The sequence below is a fragment of the Mauremys reevesii genome, linkage group 7 (genome assembly GCF_016161935.1).
Source record: "Mauremys reevesii isolate NIE-2019 linkage group 7, ASM1616193v1, whole genome shotgun sequence".
Lineage (NCBI taxonomy): Eukaryota > Metazoa > Chordata > Testudines > Geoemydidae > Mauremys > Mauremys reevesii.
The window spans coordinates 74,658,205-74,680,485 of record NC_052629.1 but is presented as its reverse complement, the minus strand read 5'-3'; the positions used below and the strand labels follow the sequence as shown (position 1 = coordinate 74,680,485).

The 22,281-nt window shown below is 55.3% G+C and overlaps 2 protein-coding genes across 5 annotated transcripts in view; one reads left to right on the top strand and one right to left on the bottom strand.

Moving 5' to 3' along the window:
• RNF123 (ring finger protein 123) overlaps positions 1-22,281 on the bottom strand; it is a 155,721-nt gene that overhangs the window by 29,346 nt on the left and 104,094 nt on the right. For all 4 annotated transcript variants that reach the window (XM_039547076.1, XM_039547079.1, XM_039547077.1 and 1 more), the window contains exon 36: positions 1,259-1,401. In XM_039547076.1, the coding sequence (XP_039403010.1) occupies positions 1,259-1,401 (143 nt within the window). The remainder of the gene's footprint in view (positions 1-1,258; positions 1,402-22,281) is intronic.
• AMIGO3 (adhesion molecule with Ig like domain 3) lies at positions 15,711-19,539 on the top strand. The gene has a single exon (XM_039547081.1). It carries the CDS (start codon positions 16,260-16,262, stop codon positions 17,790-17,792), a length of 1,533 nt encoding a protein of 510 aa, XP_039403015.1. The 5' UTR covers positions 15,711-16,259; the 3' UTR covers positions 17,793-19,539.

Below are 22,281 nucleotides of genomic sequence, written 5' to 3'. Positions count from 1 at the left end.
AATCCCCCAGGACACAAACACCTATTGACCAGCAGCCTGGAAGGAGGTGGATTCCCCTCCTCAGGCCCCAGCCTGAGCACAAAGGCAGGGAAGTGTGAGGTGGGGAGATAGGAGCTGGCTGCTGGAAGGAATTGGGGCGCTTGCCTGGGAACTGATCAAGGAGTCAGACAGAGACACAGAGCCTGAACCATGGGGTTCATGACATCATGGCTGGGCCCTGGCTATCCAGACGGGACTTGGGCTGGGCATTAGCCGTCAGTTCCCTGGGCCTCCCCTCAGACTCCCTGATACTGTATCCAGGTGACTAGTAAATGGTCCCTTGGCAAGGAACAGACTGCTGGTGTTGTTGCAGATACTCTGGAGCACTGCACCCTGGAGGGGATAGTTCAAGCCTCCGGCAGGGGTCTGGTTGGGCTGGACTCACTGTAGGGAGACACCCAGAGAACCAGAGATTGCTGGTGCTGATGACCCAGGCATGGAGGCCATGGCCCTGTCCCAGTGGAACTATGTGGGGTCTGGCACACTAGAGGGGACGCTCCCAAGAGACTGGTGACAGGCCACGGAGCATAGACCAGACCCTGTGACTCCATGACACCTCCACCCTGCCAGGACCAACAGGCACTGCTGAGACATGCCTTTAGTGCCCTGGGAGCTGGCACTTCTCTCAGTGCCAGGGGAATGAAGCAAAATGGAGGGATGACAGAGAAGGCTGGAGGGGCTTTGGGCATGGGCGGGGGGTGGGCCTTGATCCTGGGGTAGGACAGGGCAGTTGGCAAAGACTCTCTCTCTCCTCTCTTGCCAGAAGGTGCCTGGGAAAAGCAGAATCCGGGGGGGAGCTCTGTGCCAGGGCCCAGGTGTACCCACATTGCTCCATGGCACCGAGCTCTGCCTCGGCTCACTGTCCTGTCCTGAAGTGTGCGCACAGTTCCGGCCCCCTGCAGCACGCACAGCGCTCACTGAGCCCATAGAGGAGCAGTGTCCTTTGTGGCCCATCCCCTGCTGGCTACAGGCTGCCGCGGGAATCTCTCCCCGCCAAGTCGAGTCTCTTACACAAATGGGGAGAAGACCCAGATGGAAAAACCAACCCCGTGTTTCTTCCCAGGGTGGGGGAGGGCCTGGCCCACCCCACCCCCAAGCATGGCCCAGGGCACCAGTCTGCCTCTGAGGAGGACAGAGCTTCAGTGCCCAGAGCCGGCCCAGCCAGATGCCCCAAGGGGACACCCCCATGGCCCTCGCCTGGTGCGGTGTAGACACTTACAGGTGTGCAGGGAGAAATGTCTCTTGTCTGCAGAGGGAGGCGTGGCTGCCAGTGCTGATGGCTCTGCATGGCCCAGCAGGTACTGGATGGAGCGGAGCTGGAAGCAGGGGTCTGCCAGGAGCACAGCTGTCGCCCGCTTGGCCCTGCAAACAAAAACACACAAGATCAGGCCTCTATGCCCCATGGAGAGCAAGGGCAGGGCGCTGGGAATCAAATCGCAGCAGCCAGCTGCTTCTTAGACTCCAGGGAAGAGCAGCGCTGACCTGGAGCCCTGCACCACAGGTCATTAGCCAGGGCTGATCCTCCCACCAATACCAGTGGGGCACTGGGACCAGACTTCTGCTGGGTGAGGACTATGTGACAGCACTGGTTTGCCCTGGCACCTCCAGAACCCCAGAGCAACTGACAGCCTGGCTGATCCTGCCAGGCACTTGACCACCTTGGTCAGGACACTGCCAGCAGCAGAGCTCTCAGTTCCAGGAGCCAACAGCGCCTCATGCAACCCATAGGTCAGGGAGCCAGGCAGGAGGGGACAGACTGAAGGACTAGCCAAATCACTCCAGCACACTAGATAAAGGCTCCCTGCTCAGACAGAAAGGGCTGCGGGCTCTTTGGAAGGACCCGATCAAGTGCTGGTTGGAGGAAACAGAGTAACTGCAGACAAGGAATCAGGTCCCTTGGAACCCACCGGGGGCAGCCCTGCCCCATTGCACAGGTGGCTGAGCCCCAGATCTGTTGCTGGCTCCAGACCCTGCTTCACACTGACTCTAGCAGAGGCCAGGGCAGTGCAAGGTGCTAAGCTCCCAGGGCCCAGTGAACAGCCTGGGGAGCAGGTGTTGTTCAGCGGGTGGAAGGGGCAGTTACTTACCTGTAACTGGAAGTTCTTCGAGATGGGTGATTGCTGTCTGTACTCCACTGAGGGCAACATGTATGCACTGTGCACCCACAGCCAGAGCTTTTCAAAGCAGTACCATCCGTCAGACTGCATATGCCCCTTGTGTTGTCCTGTGGGTTTGCCCGAAGAGTGGGGCAAACCAACCACATCTCCAGTTCCTTCTCCACTGCAGATCCACAAATCCGCAGCGGAGGGGAAGGAGGGTGGATTTGGAGTACAGGTAGGGACCATACATCTTGAAAAACCTCCAGTTACAGGTAAGTAACCTCCCCTTCTTCGAGTGTTGGTCCCTACTGTATTCCACTGAGGGGGAGTAACAAGCAGTATGCAGGTAGGAGGAAGAAGACAAAACTGTGGAACGGAGGGCCGCTGCACTGAACGAGGCGTCTGTCACAGAATCATGCACTAGAGCATAGTGAGAAGAAAAGGTGGGAACCACACTCCACGTGGCCGCCTTATAGGTATCTGTGAGGGGGATCATCATAGAGCATGGCAGCAGCTCTCAGGGAATGGTCCTCTATCCTGCCTGCTAGGAACTGTCCCGAAAATTGATAGAGCGTAATGCATCCCGAGACCCACTTTGAGAGTCTCTTGGGGGAGACGGCCTGCTCTTTAATTCTCTGCTAAGGCAATAAATACTCTGAGAGACTTCCGGAATGGCTTTGTCATTTGCCAGTAAATGGTCAGGGCCCTACGTACATCGAGGGAGTGGAGTTGTTGTTCTGCACTGGAGGCATGCGGTTTAGGGAAAAAAACAGGCAGGTGTATGGGTTGGTTGAGGTGGAAACGGGAAACCATCTTTGGTAGGAACTTCAGATGCAAGTGCAGGGAGACCTTGTCCTTATGGAATGTGGACACCATAGCCCCCAGTTCACCACCCTCCTCGCTAAAGTCATGAAGACAAGGAAAGTGACCTTCATAGAGAGGTGAGACAGAGAGCAGGAGGCCAGAGGTTCAAAGGGAGAGTTCATTAACAGGTTGAGGTCCCACTAGGGAGCAATAGGCTGAATGGGCAGGTATTTACATAAAGGGCCCTTTCAGATCGGGCAGTCAAGGGATAGGTAAATATTGAATGCCCCTCCACTGGCTGGTGGAAGGTGCTAATGGCTGCTGCATGCACCCTGCTGGAATTGAGAGCGAGCCCCAAGATCTTTAAATAGAGGAAATAGTCTAAGAGCATCAGGATGTCCATGGCTTCGGGGGCAAGGCATTGTTCTTGTGCCCTGGAAGTGAAATGTGCCCATTTAGCCTGAAAGGAGTATCTCTCACAGAGTCCTTCTGGCTTCTGGAGGAGGAAGTCTTATACTAGGAACGAGCATTCTTGTATTAACAGAGGTGTCTATCCAAAAACCAAGCTGTCAGGTGGAAGTCTGTGGATTGGGGTGCCTGAGTCTGCCACTGTATTGTGCTAGCAGTTCCAGAAACACCTGGACCAGGAGTGGAGGATGTTTCGATGTGGAGAAGACCAAATTTGCAGGGCCAGAACAGAGCAATCAGAATGACCGTCACTCTCTCCCCCTGGAGTTTGTGGAGGAGGCAGGGTAAGAGTGGGAAGGGGGAAATGGCATAGTTCAGTTGGTCTGACCAATCAACAACCGGAGTGTCGCCCAGTGAGTAGGCGACAAGTCGCCTTCTTGAGCAATATTGGGTGCACTTGGTGTTGGTGTGGGATGCAAAGAGGTCCCTGATTGTCATCTCCCAAAGATGTCCACAATTACCATGTCATGCAACTCCCATTCATGGCTGGTTGCAAAGTTCCTGCTGAGAGCATCAGCAATCACATTCTGGGTGCCAGGCAGGTAGGCTGCCAACAAAAGGATATGGTGTGCGATGGTACACCTATGGAAATGGTGTACCATTTACATACACAGCATTGAGGCTCTCGTGCCCCCTTGTTTATGTAGTATACTGTGGTGATGTTGTCCAACATGATGAGGACATGATAACAGATAGCTGGTGAGAACACATGGCATACTTTGCGCACCGCCCAAAGTTCCAGTATGTTTATGTGCATCCTGGCCTCTCGCATGGTCCAGGTGCCTTGTGTCCTGTGATCTCCCATGTGAGCATCCCAGCTTGTGAGGATGGAAAGAAGGGCATCCCAGAGCAGACTTGTAGTGGGTCTGTCCACCATCAAAGTGAAGAGGTGACCTCCTGTGGAAAGCTGAGTATGATGTCCATGATTTGGTGCATAGGGGAGTAGACTCTTTGCAGCCATAGTTGTGGACAGCGAAGGCACAGACGAGCAAAAGGTGTGATGTATGTGCATGCCGCCATGTGCCCTAGGTGGGAAAGGCAGGTCCTGGCTGAGACTGAAGGGTTGTCAGTCACTAGGGCAATCTGGTCCAGTAGGCTCTGGAACCTGTCCCTTGGCAGATAAGCACATGTGGAGGCAACATTGATGCATGCTCCTATGAATTCCAGGGACCGTGTAGGGTGCAAAGTTGATTTTTCAATATTGACGCTCACTCCTAGAGAAGAGAGGAGTAGAAGAAGCTGAGACGTCAATTTTCAAGCTTCCTCTTTGTACTGCACTGCCAGCAGTCAGTCATCCAGGTAGGCGCAGACAAGGACTCCTTGATTTCGGTCTTGATGCAGCAGATGAGCTGCTACCACAGAGAAAACCTTTGTGAAGACTTGTGAGGCAGTGGTAAGTCCAAACAGAAGTGTCACGGAGTCATCGGGGTGATGCTCTGTAACTATTCCATATGAAGCCAGTCAGGACTCTGGGGGGAACCTCCTCTCTCTGAGCATACTGTCTCCAGGCAAGAAGCTTACACAGCTTCAATCTTCCTGTGTCTGACCTCAGAGCATTCAGCATCCCTTTCCACACCGTGCACTTCCCGCAGCGAGTCCACCTGGGTGAGGCTCCCTGGGAAGCCAGAGGGACCTGCACGCCAACTCTGCAGTCAGACGTGACTCTCAGATAGCCGGTAAAACAAAGGTTCATTAGTCGACAGGAACATAGCATATGACAGAACTTGTTAGCACAGAAATCAGTGACTTTCAGCCAAGTCCACCTTGGGGGAGGGGAGCCCAGAGCCAGGGTTCTGGCCCTCCCCCTGTGCCCCAAGCCGGCCGAAACTGACTCATTTCCAGCTGCCTGGCCCCTGCCCTGCCTGTTGCTCCTCCTCTGGCCTTTGTCTCACTTCCTGGGCCAAAACTCACTCGGTCGCATCCCCCTCCTGGGTCTCAGGTTATGAAGGGGCGGCCATGGCATCCATGCAGGCAGCTGGAGCAGCCCCCACAAAAGTCACCCCCCCTTATTCCCACAACCTAGACATTGGTGCAATACACAGGGAAACTGAGGCATACACCGCATTCATGCAAAACAGTAAGACTCACATACTACATAGCAAGGGAAAATCCCCAGTACACCACAAGGAGTACCCTGTATTGGAAGTGTCAAGGCTCCACCTTGAACCTCAGGAACCGTCTGTGGGTCATGTATATGTCAATATGGAAGTAGCCATCTAGCTTATCGAAAGCCTTTTTCTGGTGGGGGAATGATGGCTGCAAGAATGAACATGTGGAATTTTGGCTTATGAATGGAATGGTTGAGGTGTTGGAGATCCAAGATCTCCATCCCCCATTCTTTTTGGGTACCAGGAAATAGTTGGAGTAGAACCCTGTGCCATGGAGGGGTATAGGGACTGGCTCCACATCTCCTCTCTGCAGGAGGGAGTCCATCTCTAGGGTAAGAATGCTATCATGAGAGTGATTCCTGAGAAGGGATTGAGGCGGGGAACATGGAGTAGGCATCATCATGAACTCAATGGTAGAGCCACGTCAAATGACATCCAGGCCCCCCTAGTCCGTTATCACTCTCCTTGCAGGCAGAATTGGAAACAACCCCCAAAAGGGGTGGTTGGCAAGAGCATTGGTGTACAGAGTGGTTGATGGTTCTCTAGTCGCACTCAGAAATATCAGTTTCATGATGACCCAGTGTGTTGTGCAGAGGTCTGCATTGTCAGAACAGGCGGATGGATTCTGTGGGCCTTAGGACATTTCTAAGGAGGTTCGTAGGTTCATTGGTTGGAGAAGTGGGAGGTTCTGTAGTGCTGTGTAGGTGGCAGGCAATAACATTTTTGCTTTGGTGCCAGTGTATATATGCTTAAGAATTGTAAGGTGGCTCTAGCATCTTTTCAGTGAGTATAAGGAATCATCCATCTTCTTGTTGAAGAGGTGTGATTCGTCAAAGGGGAGGTCCTCTCTAGGGAAACCAGAGGAATGTAACCACAATTCCCCCCTCATGACAATTCCAGTCGCCAATACTTGTGAGGACATGTCTGCTGAATCAGCTGCAGCCTGGAGTATGGAGCTGGTGACCAACTTGCCTTCCTGTAAAACTGCTTGGAATCAGGAATGATCTTGCTGCGGTAACTTACCTCCGTCCATAGTTCATGAAGTCATATTTGGCCATCAGTGCCAGTAGTCAGAGATCCAGCTAAGACGACCTTTCGACCCATAAGGGCCAGTCTCTTGCCCTCCCTGTCTGCCAGGGTGGAGCATGAGTGTTGCTGCTTTTCCCACTCCGATGGGGTGTGGATCACCAAGGAGTTAGGTGGAGGGTGTGAAATAAAAAACTCAGATCCCTGGGGGGGGGGGAATAGTATCTTTTCTCAGCCCCCTTTGGAGTAGGGGTGCATGTGGCCAGGATATGCCACACTGTGTGTGCCAGTTAAAGAATGGCATCACTGATCTGGAAGGCCACCCTTCACAGTACCAATGCATGCAGAATGTCTCGTAACTGATACTGGCTGTCCTGCACCTCTTCTAGTGTGATCTCAAGAGCACTGGCTATCCTCTGTAGTCACTCTTGAAATGGATTATAGTCATCTGGCATCTGGGGATGGCAAAGGGAATCTCTCCGCATCAGCTGGTACCAGGCTCATCAGTGCATCATCTAACCCAGGTTCCGAATGCCTATTCAAAGGGTGGGGAGGTGAAATAGGAGCATCCCTCCATGCTGAATGGGATGGTTCTGATGCCATGAGCTCCAATATAGCCAACCTGGTTGATCCTGCTGCTATTGTGTTGGTGCTCAACGAGCGGGTACCAGTGGCTCCTGGGCTATAAAAGGAGGGAACTGCCACAGTGCCGCCAACACCCTCCAATAGTCAGGTCTCTGGAATGGAAGTTGTGGACCATGCTGAATATCCGAATCCTGAGACTCAGAGGAACCGGACTCTTGTACAAATGGTGGTGCCAACAGAGCTATCAGAACAGGATGTGTACAGCCAGCAGGTGATAGATCTAATGCAGGAGATGGGGCCCTCTGAGCAGGTGAGTGCACCAGAACACACGGAGACCTCACTCTTTCCAGGGCGAACAGATCATGAGGCCCAGGAGCACTTTCGAGTCTTCACGGAGTTAATGGTACCTGGTCTATGAATGGAACTGGGACTGGTAAAGGGGTCTGTCTCAGAACCGACGGTTCATGGGGCACTGGCAGAGCTGAAGCAGGAGGGGGCACATGGGTCCAGCAGATGGTGCAGATCCAGGAAATGGTGCAGCCTCTTGTCAGTCTTATGAGCCTTGAAACGCATCACTCCTCCATGGCTGGAATTCGTAGACAGTGCGGAGTCTTCCTTGGATTTGGAGAAAGACTTACTGCCATGCTTATGCACATACTTCTGAGGCTCATGGCTAGGTCCTGGTGCAGGGTCCAACGGAGCTGGACAGAGGCTCCACAGTAGAGGGAGTGCTCAGATTGTTCAGGCCAATGTACAGGGGAGTTTGCCAGCCAGAGTCTGACTGTGGCCCCCTGGAGACCTCCATGAGGTGCTTCTTGAGGTGGAGGGCTCAGCCTTCCCACATAAGGGCAGGGAAGGAGAGGCAGATACTACACCTGGATGTGGGTTGGGCTTCCCCCATGCAGTACAGGCAGTGTTGGTGCTCATTGCTGATTGAAAATGAGCGAGGCAAGGAAGCACAGACTGAATCCCAGCATCTTTGGCATAATCCAGTTCCCAGACCTGAGTGCTGGGGGGGGGAGAGGGGAGGAATTGTTTGGCAGGAAACCACCACAGCCGTGTCCCAAGTCTAGGATGACCAGACATCCCATTTTTAAAGGGACAGTCTCATATTTAAGTCCTCCTGCAGGTGTCCTGACTTTCTTAAAAAATGAGCAAATTGTCCCGTATTTTCTGTCTCCTTCCCTCCTCTTCTCCCCCCCCCCCCCCCAAAAAAAAATCAGTACCAGCAGATCCTGATGCTGGCTGGATCCCTGCTCACCAGTCACCCACCCACCAGCAGTGAGTGGGGGGATCCAGTGGCCGATGGGGGTGGGTAGTAGGGCAAAGATGCAGCACACAGGGCCAGCCATACCCCCTGCTGGTCAGTCAGTGCAGCCCCTTGCTGCATGCCAGCTCTCGGCCAGCAGGGCCCCGCCCCCTGCCCCATTTCCAGACAGAACTGGTTGTGTGCTGCAGCAGCTGGTAAGTGCGGGAAGGCACCAGGCGGTGGCTAGTTATGTGTCACCTCTGCTGCCCACCCATCAGCCCTTTACATGCACCCCCTCTCACTGTCCTCTCCCTGTTTTGCCCCTTCGCCCCCCAAGCCCTGCTGCTCTGCCATATCCCTCCTGGCAGGGCACATCCCACCCCCAGCGCTGTGCTGAGAACCAGCCCCTTGTCTGAGCACTCAGCTCACTGACAGCCTGGCCAGCAGGCTCCTTTCTTTCCCCACTGCCTCTGGCTGGGCCAGTGCCCTGGGAAAGCCCAAGACAATCTGGCCCAGGGTGTTGGCAGGAGGAGCCATGCCCTGCATGTACCAAAGCCCCCCACAGAGCTGGCACTGGGAAGCCTCTCCATCCCTCAGCTAAGCTCTGGAGTAGTGGGGTGGGAGGACAGAAAGATTTCCAGCCTGTTCACACCCCGACCCTGCATGCTCCATAGCAGCTCCCAGGGAAGAGGCTTAGCACCCTCTTCACCTGCACCCCCATCCTGTGTCCTGCCCCCAGGGAGCACAGGGCTGCTCTGTCCCCTAGGCATCCTCCCTGCTGAGTCCCCTCTCTGGCCTGGTTCACTGAAGTCCCTGCAGTCAGGTTCCCTGGGCCCTGGTGCACAACACCCCTTCCTGCCCATACTGTAGCTGGAAGCAGCTGGAATTTTACCAGTTGCCCCATATTCAGCATAGGGAAATATGGTCACCCTACCCAAGTCCTTAATCTTATCAAGCTTCTAGGAACTAGAAAATTACTGCAAAAAACCAAAATCCTAACTATGAACTAGAATAAAAACTTTTCTGAAAAGTTTGGAAAATGCATCACCAAGAAGGAGAAGACAGCAGAAGCTCCAACTTGGACCATGTGGTGGTAAGAAGCAACTGGAGATGTAGTCGGTCTGCCCCACCCTTTATTGCCTCAGGCGAAACCATGAAGCAATGTAAGGGTGCATACATGGACTGATAGACACTGCTACTTTGAAAAGCTCCGGGTGCACAGCTTATGCACATTACCTTCAGTGGAATACAACAGGGACCATCACTCAAAGAAGAGCCCAGTGTGGTGACTAACAAGGAGACAGGGACACTAACTGCTGCACTCCACTTACAGACATCGAGACCTTGGCCTCATGCCCTGTAGCAAGGGGCCAGAAGCACAGACACAGCACCTCCAATGCCTCTGTCTGCACAGGGCCCCTCTGCCACCAGCTCACTAACCCAATGGAAGACCCTGCAGACAATTCTACTGCCTCCTGCTGCCTCCTCTAGCTTTGGAAAGAGCTGAGACTACAGTGGCACTTGCAGCCTGGACAAGATACATGGAATCACACCTGGCCGTCACCTGTGAAAGCGAGGTCAGAGCCTTGTCATCCGGGGCCCGGAGCCATTCTGCATAGTGCAGGCCAGCTACTCCTAGCAGCCTGTCGTTAAGGGGGGAGTGCTGGCACTGAGCTGGTGGGTAGCAATGGGACAAGTAGCGTGTATGGCTGCCACCTCGCTACCTTCCCAGTAGCCTGAAATGGAGCTTACAGCAGGGGAACTGAGCTGAGCGCCGCAGCAACACAATTACTGCCAAGTCCCAAAGCATGGCTACAAGCATATACAAAGCTGCCAATTTCCCCATCTCCAGGGTGTGGACTCCCAGGCTCAAGGGTTGCACCAGAATATTGTACCTGACCCCAGTGCCTCCCCCAAAGGCTGGTGCAGTGTGCATTGTGGCATGGTGCCAGCAGCAGGGGGCCTAGCATTATTACACACTGCTCCCTTGGCCTCCAGAGTCTGCTCAGTCTAGAGAATGAGCCTGGGACCAGAAGCTAAAGAATTACAACCCCACAGGTCTTCTGCTGGAGGAAGGGCCCCAGTAAATGCCCAGAGGGACAGAGTGCCTTCTGGTAGGAGGTCCCCAGACACTGTCTGCAAACTGGACACAGGGAACTGTCCATGGATCTGGTGCTGACATACCCCATCAGCTTCTAAAGAGCTAGTAACTGCCCTGGCCCCAGCCCAGTGCTGGGATGATTTAGAGGAAAGCTTCTAGACAATGAAGGGTCCATGGGGATAAGTACACATCTTCAGGGCTGCCCAGAGGAGGGGCAAGTGGGGCAATTTGCCCCAGGCCCCGCAGGGGCCCCGCAAGCCCTGGCCCGGTGGCAGTCTGGGTCTTTGGCCGGCGGGGGGCCCTTCAGTCCTGCCGAAGATGCGGAGCGATTGAAGGGCCCCCTGCTGCCAAAGACCCAGACCACCGCCGGGTGAGTACAAGCGCCGCAGCTCCCCCGCTTTGCCCCAGGCCCCCTGAATCCTCTGGGCGGCCCTGCACATCTTCCCTAATTGTGAGCTCACCTATGAAAAGTGAGTGAAAGTCTCTCAAGGGTCACACCACCTGTCACAATAAACACTGGTGGGGAAAGGTCCAAAGGGGAGACAGACTGAGTTAATCCTACAGCTATAACAACTCAAGGACTGGAGTAAGCTCATGCCTGGCGAACAGAGATGTGGAACCAAAAATCAGTCCAGCTCAACTCACTTCTCATTGTTCCCAAAAGGCCCGTTGGTACCATCTTTAGTATCACCTAAGAGACTTCAGACAAGGGGGTTTCCCCTCTAAAACCACTCTCCAGCCAAAGGGAAAGGGAACATGGGATGTTGTTACAATGACTTTCCATTTCACATGCATCAACTGGTTTTCCCTCTTTTCTGTATTGTTAATACAAGATTACAGGGCTGTTTGCTGGGTGAGGTCTGCCCTGGGGCTGAGCAGGGTGAGGTCTCTGGATCCCAAGCCTCAGACCTTGTTTAACAATTTAAATGTTGGACTGGAACTGGGTCACTGCTCCCTGTCCAAAAATGCTGCTCTTCCCGGCAGGGATCAATCATTCCTGCAAACGTTCACTGCAGCCCCTTGGTCCTGTATCTTTCAGCCGCCTGAATCAATAGGGCAACAGCAAAGGCAGGTAATGTCAAGCTGGGTCTCCAGGAAGGATTTGCAGAAAGGCTCTGCAGCAGACAGCAGTTAATGTCCCTAGTTCAACTCCCCTCCCCAGAAGTAATAAAGCCAAATCACCAGCTGGCAGTGTGCCAGGGAGCACCAGCTGGGACAGACTGGTCTCAACTTGGTTTCATGGGGAGTGGTGGATTGCACAGAGCCTGCTGCCCCAAGCGACGTGGCCTGCTCAGCCAGCACAGAAACATGCCACGCTGCCACCAGGGCAGCTCTCCAAGGCCAGGCGAGCAGCACGCTGGCCTGATGGGCAAGTAAGTGCTGCCATAGATTAAGGGGAACCTTTTAAACCCTTCTGAACCAGAATGGCATTAATGCCCCCACTGCCTGCAACCCACAGGCCCCACCTTAGCAGCTCCAGCCACCCAGTGCTCTTTGGCAAATGCACCAGGAACAGGTGCCCTGATTCCTGAGTAGCTGCCTCTGGTCTCCAGCAGGGCCACCTGGGGGATGGGATGCTGCCAGCAGGCAAAGGGGGGCTCATGGGTATGGCAGTGAAGCCAGTGCCAGGGCTGGTTCCCATGTGCTGCTCCTCAATTCCTGGGTGTATCTGAGGGGGACAGTTCCTGCTCCCCAGCCTCGAAGGCCGGGTGTGCTGGGGCAACCCACCAAAGAAAATGCTTTCCCGTCTCTTCCCTGGAGCTCCCAATGGGACAGGGATGAAGGAGGGGGCTGGGCAGGATGACTGCAGCAGCCTCCTTGTGAGTGCTGAAAGGCGATGCTCTCTGCCAGAGCACAGCATCAGCACAGCAGCTCTGCAGGCAGCTCAAGGTCACATTCAGGAGACACCAGTACCTCCTCCTGGCCTGGTATCCGGGCACAGAGTCCTTCGCAGGAGTGGTGGCAGGACTGGCCTTTCCGGCCCAGACTTCTTCAATTGGCCAGCTGATCTGAGCTTGAGCCCAGGGTCACGCTGCTTGGTTTGTGAGATCCGCAGCACAGCCCTGCCGGGGACTGTGCTATGGCCACAGCACCTGCAGGTTGCTGCTGCTGCCTGGCCCATAGACCCAGAAGATAATGAAAAGGGGGCAAGTAACCAACCACCCTGCCTGTGTGTGCGTCCTCCACTTGGTGGACACTGGCAGCCCACAAGCACAACTGCAGCAACACCCTGCTGCAGTGCTAAGCACTGACCCTGCCCATTCACCCAGGGCGGCAAGCAGCCCCAGACAGACTCCAGCTCTTTGGGATAAACCAGCTCTTACTCTCCGTGGTGCTATGAAGCTGATCTTGGCTCACGGGTCCAGGTAACCCCAGAGCACATGTGTTCAGTTCACAGACAGCCCTGCACCCTCCGCCCTGGCTCCAAGGCTGGCTCCTAGCATGTTCCCATGAGAACGCTGCACATGAGAATGTCAAGGCTGGCACAACAGGACCATGCAACGTGGCAACCTCTTACTCTTTGCGGCTCTGCTTCCAGAGGGTGGAGAAGGTGATGGAGAGGAGGGAATAGTCCAACATGGCTCCTGCCAAGGCAGCCATTGCAGGGATCATTCTGCACGGACCCCTGGGCTGACAGGTGCCAATTGAGGGGCCCAATCCATTCAGCATCCTGCCTGGCCCTGGGAGCACTCTGCCTGGGCAGGGCCTAGAGACTCCACCCAGCCTGCCCATTGGCCTTGGAGTCCTCTGTCCTAGTGCCACGTAGCCAGGCCCTTTCAGCCCAGCTCACCAGCCCTTGTCCCTCTCCCCTCAGACCCTGACGTGAGCAAGCTCTAAGGCATGCCATCACCCTCCCTCAACTGGCCACGACAGGCTCTTGGCACCCAGCAGAAGAGGGGACAAAGTCCCAGGCTGATCTTAGGTGCTTACACATCTCACACAGCAGTGGTGTTGCATGGACACAGCCCTTGCACATGCACAGGCTGCTCAAGGTCTGACAGCACCCATGTAACGTAACAGCAGAACCTGCTGCTATCCCTTGTGTGGCAGCAAAGCAAACATCAGGGTGCCTGAGCCTGTGGGCACTGGGGACAAGTGCCTGCACCCTATCTTTAGGGCACCTCAGGAGGGCATGTGTGCAGAGAGCTCCCCACCATGCTGACACCCCAGAGGGAGGCTGCCCCTTGCTGCGAGCTAACAGTCCTCATACCTGGCAGCTGCAGCAGCAGCCAAATTAGCTATTTGCTGCCCTAAAGGAAACCAGTCACCCAGTCTTGATTTCCACGTCTCCAATAAAGCAGCCCAGTTTGTCAGCATTACACTCCTGCACCTGATGCACTGCACTGCTTTCACCTGCCCCAGCCAGCCTCTGCTCACTGCCAGTGCCAGTCACTGCAGAGGGGCAGAGGCACTCACACACAGCACCCTCCTGGCCACCCCCGCCCCCACATGCAGGAGAGAGGTAGCCCCATCACAAGCACTCCCAGCCCACCGACCCCTTCTGTCCCCTTGCCTCCAGATCAGGGACTGCTCCTAGGCCCAGCAACACAGTCACAGCACTGACTGCAACAGCACCTGCAGCGCAGAGGACTGACAGGCAATCGGGGGCGCCAGGCAGGGCAGCATGAAAGGACAGGTTCTTCTCCCACCACCTAATCTAGGAACAAGCAAGGGAAGCAAGAGACACGACTGACCAAAGAGAGCAGGGGGTGGGTGATTTAAAAGGCCACAAGCCACACTGGTCTCATCAAAATCTGAACTTTATCATCTGCAAATTCAGGTCTATTTCTCTCTCTCTCTCCCCACTCTGCCCTCCAAAACAGGACCCTCCCCTTCCCCACCTCAGACACACCAACATGCTTCAATTCTCTCTCCAGGGACAAGGTGAATCCCATGGTCCAGGCCCAGCCCTACAGCAGCAATACGCCCTCCATCCGCCATGGGGAGAATGAGAAGTGGGATTTCAGGAGGGAACCAGGGGCTTGCTGTTTGCAGGCCCCAAGCAGCAGAGAGAGGTCTGTTCTGAAAGCCAGAGCTGGAGCTAGGAGAGGGCCCATGCCCCTGGCACAGACCAGGGCAGGGCTGTTGGAACAGAGCAGGAAGAACACAGAATGCAGGAGGCTGGTTTGTGGAGCAGTCATCAACAAGCTGATTCAAAGGCCAAGGCTTCCAGGGGCTGCTGGGAATTGCCAGATGCTTCTGCAGGATCTGCATCCGGCCCAAGCCCTGCCTGAGGCACACTCAGATACACAGCACACCTCTATGCTAATGAGGGGAAACAGCTGCCAAGCCTCCTGCTCTGTTCCTGTCCCTGGGGAGGGTGCAGCACAGAGGATATCCTGGCTGCTCCCTTGATCCCAGCATGCGACAGAGAATGGCCTATGCTCAGTAGCCGTGTCTGCCAAAGGACAGCAGTCCCTGTGGCTGGAGGCAGAGTGGGGACTGTTTCAAAGCACACCAGGGGGACAAAGGCACAGGGAGCTGGATTGCATGCACCATGTTGGAAACCTCCCCAGCAGCTTTGTCTGGAATGTGGGCTTCCACATGACAGACAGCTAGGGCTAGAGGACTAGGCAGAGCGCTGGGGTCTAGTCCCGAGTCCACCGCAGACAGAGATCTTGGGTAAGTCACGCTGCACCCCCGTGCCTCAGTTTCCCATCAGTGAACTGGTGGGGACACTGAATCCCCTCCCAGGGTGACAGCAGAGCACTGGACTGGCAGTGCTATTCTGCCCCTTGCTCTGCTACTGACTTGCTGTGAACTTGGGCAAGTAGCTTCCCCTTTGGAGTGCCCCATTCCCCATCCCACTGCCCTTGTGATGCCTAACATGGCGGGGGGACACCCCACAGCAAAGAGCAGTGGCCTCTGGGAATTGGTGAGCACCAAGCATTGCCTGGACCCCAAGACCAGCAGCGGAGACTCCCCCAGGCAGTTGGTCGCTCTGTTCACCGCCACTTCCCCTTGGAAATAAAACCTCCCGCTGCAACTGCTGCAATCGCTCAGTGCTTCGGAGCCAACTCGCAGCAGCCTTCGCAGGGCTGTGCTGCCCACTAGTGATAGGATGAGGGAACAACGTCCCATTCAGAAATTTCCTCCTTCCTCCACCCCCCACTCCCTCCTATGCAAACCAATCGGCTTGCCCCTGCCCGCCAGGCACCGCCCCCGTGCTTGCCGACTGCTGGTAAATAGCGGCCGCAGCAGCGGGCGGCGTGACTCCGCCAGGACTCCGGGAAGGGCTCTGCCGGGGCACAACCCAGCCCCCGCTGGCTCCTCGGCTGCTCCGCAGCTAGAAAGCGACCGGGGTGTGCCACAGGGCTCAGCCGGGAGGCGAGCACTGACTCATGGAAACTTTGGGCTCCAGGGACCCCGGCTCCGAGGCAGGGACTCAGATGTTCTCAGGAGGTGTCAGCAGGCCTAAGCCAGACCCTGGCCTGCATCTGCCCCTCTGCCAGGACCCCTAGAGCCAGCCAGGGCCCACCAGAGGCTGCCCTAATCCCCAGTGCAGCAGGACAGAGCTGAGCTGTTTTTCTTTAACTCTTTTCAAGCCTTGGACCTTTCCTTGGGACTCGTCTCCTGCCTGTGTGTCCTGGACTATTACAGAATTGCCCAGCAGCCGAGAACACCCAAAGCTCTCCTTACCGAGCAGTGCTTCCAGGTTAACCGACACTGCAGCGTGCTCACTCTAATGGTGCCTGGCGAGCCTTTGCTGAGGCCGGACTCACCCTAGGATAGCGCCTCTCCATGCTGCTGGGCGCTCAGCAGGACCCTACGGCCACGTGATGAACGCACAGGCATTGGCCCACACTCTCTGGAAATACCTGGGAAAGCTGCTGGTGATCCTAGAGCTGTCTGTTCAAGGCAACTTCTTAAACACATCAGCCATCCCCCGCAGATGCCCCTTTGTCTGCATATGCACCTCGGACCTTCTGAGCTGTGTCAAGCAAGGTCTCCAGCAGGTGCCAGTTGCACTTCCTCCCACAGCTACCACCTTGGATCTCAGCCACAATGCCCTCTTCCAGCTTCACAACCGTTGGCTGGCAGCCCTACCACGCCTCCAGGCCCTCCGCATCAGTCACAATCGCATCATGGACCTCTCGCCACAGGCATTCCACAATGCCACAGGCCTGAGACACCTGGACATGTCCTCCAATTACCTGCATGCCGTCGAGAAGCACTACTTTGAAGCGCTGGTGCGCCTAGAGGAGCTCCTGCTCTACAACAACTGGATTGTACAGGTAGATGAACAAGCCTTCCTCAGGCTAAGCAGCTTGCAGAAGGTCTACCTAAGTTGGAATAACCTAACCCAATTCCCCTTCAGCTCCATGCAGGGGCTTAGCCACCCTAACCTGACGACCCTGGACCTCTCCACCAATAACCTGAGCAGAATCCCCATCGAGGAGGTCACAGCCTTGCCTGTGTACATCAGAAATGGCTTGTACCTGCACAACAATCCAGTGAGGTGTGATTGCTCACTCTACCAGATGTTCAAGCAGTGGCAGCAGCGGCACCTCAGCTCAGTGCAGGATTTCCTAGAGGAACACACATGTATGGCATTTGACAACATGGCACGATCCTTAGTCAGATTCCTCAAGTACAACAAGATCTTTGAGAATTGCTCCCTGAGCCAGGGCTCCCCTGGCACCTCAGACGTGCATGCCACAGTGCTCATAGGAGAAACTCTGCTAATCAACTGCAACACGAGCACGCATGACACATCTGCCACCTATATGTGGATATCGCCCCGCCACGAGCCCATCATGCACCCTGGAAATGGCAATCGCACACTTGAAGTTTACCACAATGGGAGCCTGAAGATCATCGCAGCCAAGCCTTGGCACTCTGGGGTATACGTGTGCATGGCTATTGGCAAGCACCACCAGCTCAACAAGACGCATGAGGTCAACGTGACCATCCACTACCCTATGCTGGATGGGGAGTCCTTCAGCACCGGCCTCACAACCCTCCTCGGGTGCGTAGTGAGCCTCATGCTAGTCCTCATGTACCTGTACCTCACTCCATGCCACTGCTTCCAGTGCTGCAAGAAAGCTGCTGCTCCTAGTCCTCCCCAGGAAAGCAGTGCTCAATCCTCCATCCTGAGTACCACCCCTCCAGCCCCAGACGGGCCCAGCCGCAAGATCAGCACCAGCAAGCACGTGGTGTTCCTTGAGCCCATCAAGGAAGTGCACAATGGTAAGATCAGGCTGGCTGCCAAGGAGGATGTCACGAACACCAAGAATCTCAAGTTCCTGCAGCTAAAGTCGGACTCAGAATCCGTTAGTTCCATCTTCTCAGACACTCCCATCATGTCCTAGGAGGTAGGCGGGCAGAAATGGGGGGGCAGTCTCCCAGGAGACAAAATTGGTGTGTGTTGGGTCGCTAGCAGCCACCGCTTGGGAGGGAGAAAGGGGCACCATGCTGAGATGCAATCTGCTGCGCAGAAGAGCTGCATTTTCTTGTACTTGTTACTCCTAGAGGGAGGATTATGATGCATCCTTATAAGGCTCCAGCTACTTCCAGGCTCCACTGCCACATTGTAAAACAACCCAGGGGAGAGAGAAGATAAGAATAGCCCCCATGACTGCAGTCTGATGGCCTCAGCCTCTCCTCTTCATTGTGGTTAAAGGCAGGCAGGTCACCCCAAAAACAAAGCTAGCTTTTATGAGATCAAATGCTCTTTGAAGGATCACAAATGACTGCATCCTGTTCTGCACCACCCAGACAATATGGTGTAGCAGAAGGTTCTCCTCACTTTAGATTCTTGTCAATGGAACAGGGACAATTTCTTCCGAGTGCTGTCCAGTGGCTGATTCAAGAGAAGCCCATTGGGTAGCTCCTGGCTCTAATTGAGCAGCCTGTCTAGCTAGGACTGCAGCTTTGACCCTCAGGATGATGCACATTGGCTAATTAACATCCTTACAGATTTGTCTTTCCAGAACGCCCTAGTGGTGGCACAAGACTGGGCAACCCTTCTGCCTCCCACCTCTCTCTCCCCCCCCACCTCCCATTCACATGTCTAACACTGGATGCAGGGAAACATGTGTGGCTGAGCCCTCCACTTCCAACCAGCCCCCGACTTCCTTGAATAGTGCACTGCAGGGTTTAGCACTCTCCTGGGCAAGGCTGAGCCCAACTTGACCACTCGCCCTCTGGGCATGTACAGCCCATAAGTGCTGGAGACTGTCAGCTAGACTTTTGCTTGACCTAGCTCAGTGAGTTGTTTGCTTTAATTACAAAGCCACATGGCCAGCCCAGTGTACTTGGCTTCTTTCCTAGTGAGAGCTCTCCTCCAGCCCATAGTCTCCAATAGCACTGGGGCACCTGCATTGCTACATTAGAATTCTGCTAGCTCAGGACAGTAGCAGCAGCAGCAAACAAGCCACTACAGGCTATATGCCCTAGAGAAGGAGAGCAGCATGCTCCATCCCCAGAGCACAGGGGTAAGGAGAACATACTCCTGGCACAGGCTAATGCTGCCTACTACGTACAACTAACCCACTGCCAGCTCCTTCAACCAGCTGGCCCTAGAATTAGGGAAGTGCTGCCTAGCTTGTGTGTGGTCCTAGTGAGGAGGCAAATTTCACTGGGATCTTCACTGGACAAAGCCATTCAGTGAAGCAAACAATGCAATTACTCCCCACCTCTGCTACACACAAGCAGCTGTAAGCAGTTGAGTTCAGGAATGTAATAGATGATGACTGCGCATAGTGTGAGACTAATGACCCAACCCTGCACTGTTCCATGCTCCCCCTGTAACAGAGAAGGCGCAGTTCCTACACGCACCATCATCTCCCTGGGCACTATCTCCTTGAGCAGGGCAGACCTGCTGCTAGGCTGTTTAGAGAATAACCCAATAGTGTATCCAGGATTGGGACTACAACCATTTCTCACTTTCTTGCACCATAAATTCTCTAGTTACACTGGAATAAAAAATGCCTATTTTTTTAAACTCAACTTGGTCCAAGAGTCTCTTTGCCCTTGTGTGGGGCCTGGAGTGGAGCCCACCTCAGCCTGTCCCCTCTGCCCTGGTATCTGTCAGCAGGACAAACCTCTCCACTCAGGACCACTGCCCACATCCTGTCCTAACAGAGGGGGCTGGCATTCCTGCTGCCGCTGTACAGGGGAGCAGGCCATTGCTCCCTGATGGCAGCACCTGGCCAGATGCTGAGGCTGCTATCAGATGAGATTTAGATTTGCCTTCAAGCGGCAGCGGTGTCAGTGGGCAAAGCCAGAGCTGTTCAAAAGGGAGCCTGCTGCACGAGCAGAATCCAGACAGGCGGCCAGGTTAACAGAGCATGGCTCTGCAGAGCAGGCAGGAGCAGGGGCAGTAGGTGAATGGGAATCCTGCTGCGCTGGCCAGTCCTAGGAGGTTGCATGGAGAGTTATGCAGAGCAGGAACAGCCTTTTCCACAGCAGGCTCCAGCAGCCTGTCTCTCCATGGACTTTGATGGCACACCCAGGCATTCAGCGAGCTGCATTAAATGCCCATGCAGAAGTGACACAGCCTGGCACAGCTAACAGGCTGTGAACCAAGCACCTGTCAGTGGCTCAGCCTGGCCTGGATGCAGGCACCCTGGTGCTGCAGGCACAGGAGCCAGTGCTGGCCTGCCCGGCACATGCCTGGGCACCCAGCTGAGATAAAAGATAAATAATAAGATAATAATTGGAGATATACCAATCTCCTAGAACTGGAAGGGACCTTGAAAGGTCATCGAGTCCAGTCCCCTGCCTTCATTATCAGGACCAATTTTTTGCCCCGATCCCTAAGTGGCCCCCTCAAGGATTAAACTCACAACCCTGGGTTTAGCAGGCCAATGCTCAAACCACTGAGCTATCCCTCTGCCCCATCACTCCCCACCCCTCCACAGCACTACCCCGAGCCCCCACCCCATCCCATCCCTCCCCTCCACAAAATCCCCAACCCCCTTCAACACCACCCTGAGCCCCACCTACACCCCCCCATTTCCCCTCAACAGCCTGAGCCCCTGCCCCATCACTCCTCCAACATCCTCCACCCCATCCCCCACAATATCCCCATCCCCTACAATTCCACCCTGAGCCACCTCATCGCTCCCCAACACACCCCACCCTCCCACAATACCATCCCCACAATTCCACTGTGCCCCACACCCCATCCCCCACAATACCATCCCCTTCAACACCACCCTGAGCCCCGCCCCATCCCCTACCCCACCCTGTGCCCCGACCCATCCCTCCTCAACATCCCCAGCACCCCATCCCTCATCACCCCATGCTCCCTGCCTCATCCCTTCCCCCAACACCCTGCACCCCATCCCTCCCCAATGCCCCCATCCCACCCCAACGCATAACCCCTCCCCTGCATACCCACCCATGCATGCACAGCCTTGGGGCCGAGACACTCGAGCAGGCCCCCCAGTGTGCTGGGTCCCCCATGCCCCACCCACAGCAGCTTGTGGGCCACAGGGCCAGTTACACTCCAGCTTCTCCAGCTGCAGAGCGCTCTGGCACCGGTGCCCTGAGCTGCCACCCCTCCCCCACGGGCAGGCCACCCCCTATCCCCAAGTCCTGCCTGTCTATGCTGCTTCCCAAGTGGCACGCTAACCTGGAGCCCAGCCCCCTCATGCTGGGGAAGAGTGTCCCCGGGGGACTCTCTCCGGGGTTCACATTCACAGCCTGCCATGTCAACAAGCCTCGTCTCTTGCAGGGTGCAAAACACCCCGTCCTGCTCTGGACCCCAGACACCTTCTGGGAGCTGTGTCCAGGACGTGACAAGCTACATGCGCCTGAACGCCTGCTTCCCAAACCCAAGGGCCCTGTCTGGTCTCATTAGCACTCTGCTGCTGCTGGCTGACAGGCTCGTCCCCACACACACAGCTGGCCAGAGGTGTGCGCACACGGATGCTGCATGAAAGACAGCCACGGTGTCAGCGGCTCTCAGTGTCAGCACACGCAGCAGGGGCAATGGTCAAATGTGGGCATGCAGCACAGACCCTCAGGAGAGCTAGGGGGCCTCACCTCCACTCCAGCCATAGCTGGGGAAAGGGGCAGTCAGAGAATCATAGAATTTCAGGGTTGGAAGGGACCTCTGCTCAAAGCTGGACCAATCCCCAACTAAATCATCCCAGCCAGGGCTTTGTCAAGTCTGACCTTAAAAACCTCTAAGGAAGGAGATTCCACCACCTCCCTAGGTAACCCATTCCAGTGCTTCACCACCCTCCTAGTGAAGAAGTTTTTCCTAATATCCAATCTAAACCTCCCCCACTGCAACTTGAGACCATTACTCCTGCACACAGGCAGGGAGTGCAAAGAGGTTGTACTGTCCCTGGGGCTCTCATGTTCGGGGGAGGAAATTTTCAGTCACCCCAGTACCCGGAAGCCTTTCCACCCCTGTGTGTTTCAGGTGCCCAGACGTAACTCCTGCTCTGAGTGCCTGGCCAGGGGTGCTGCAGGGCCCTGGAGGGGTGTAGACAGGAAGGCTGGGTTCATGCCTGAAGCCTTCGTGGAGCTTTGCACGGGAATCAGCCGGTTACTGACGTCGGACAGCATCTTGCACAGCACTCAGCTTCTTCCCTGACAGTCCATTCAGCCTCACCCCAGCAACTCAATGGGACAGATGGAGACACTGAAGTAGAGACTTGGTTAACTGCAGCGACTCCACAGCAGAGCCAGGAACAGAACCTAGCGCCATCCCCCCACAACCATCCTGCTTGCTCCAGGGAAGCTCACAGACCAACAGCAGCAACCAGACCCCAGAAAGAGTGGGGAGTGGGAAATCTCTGCTAGGATTCCTCCCCCACTGGTTTTTAAACTTGGCACCTCCCA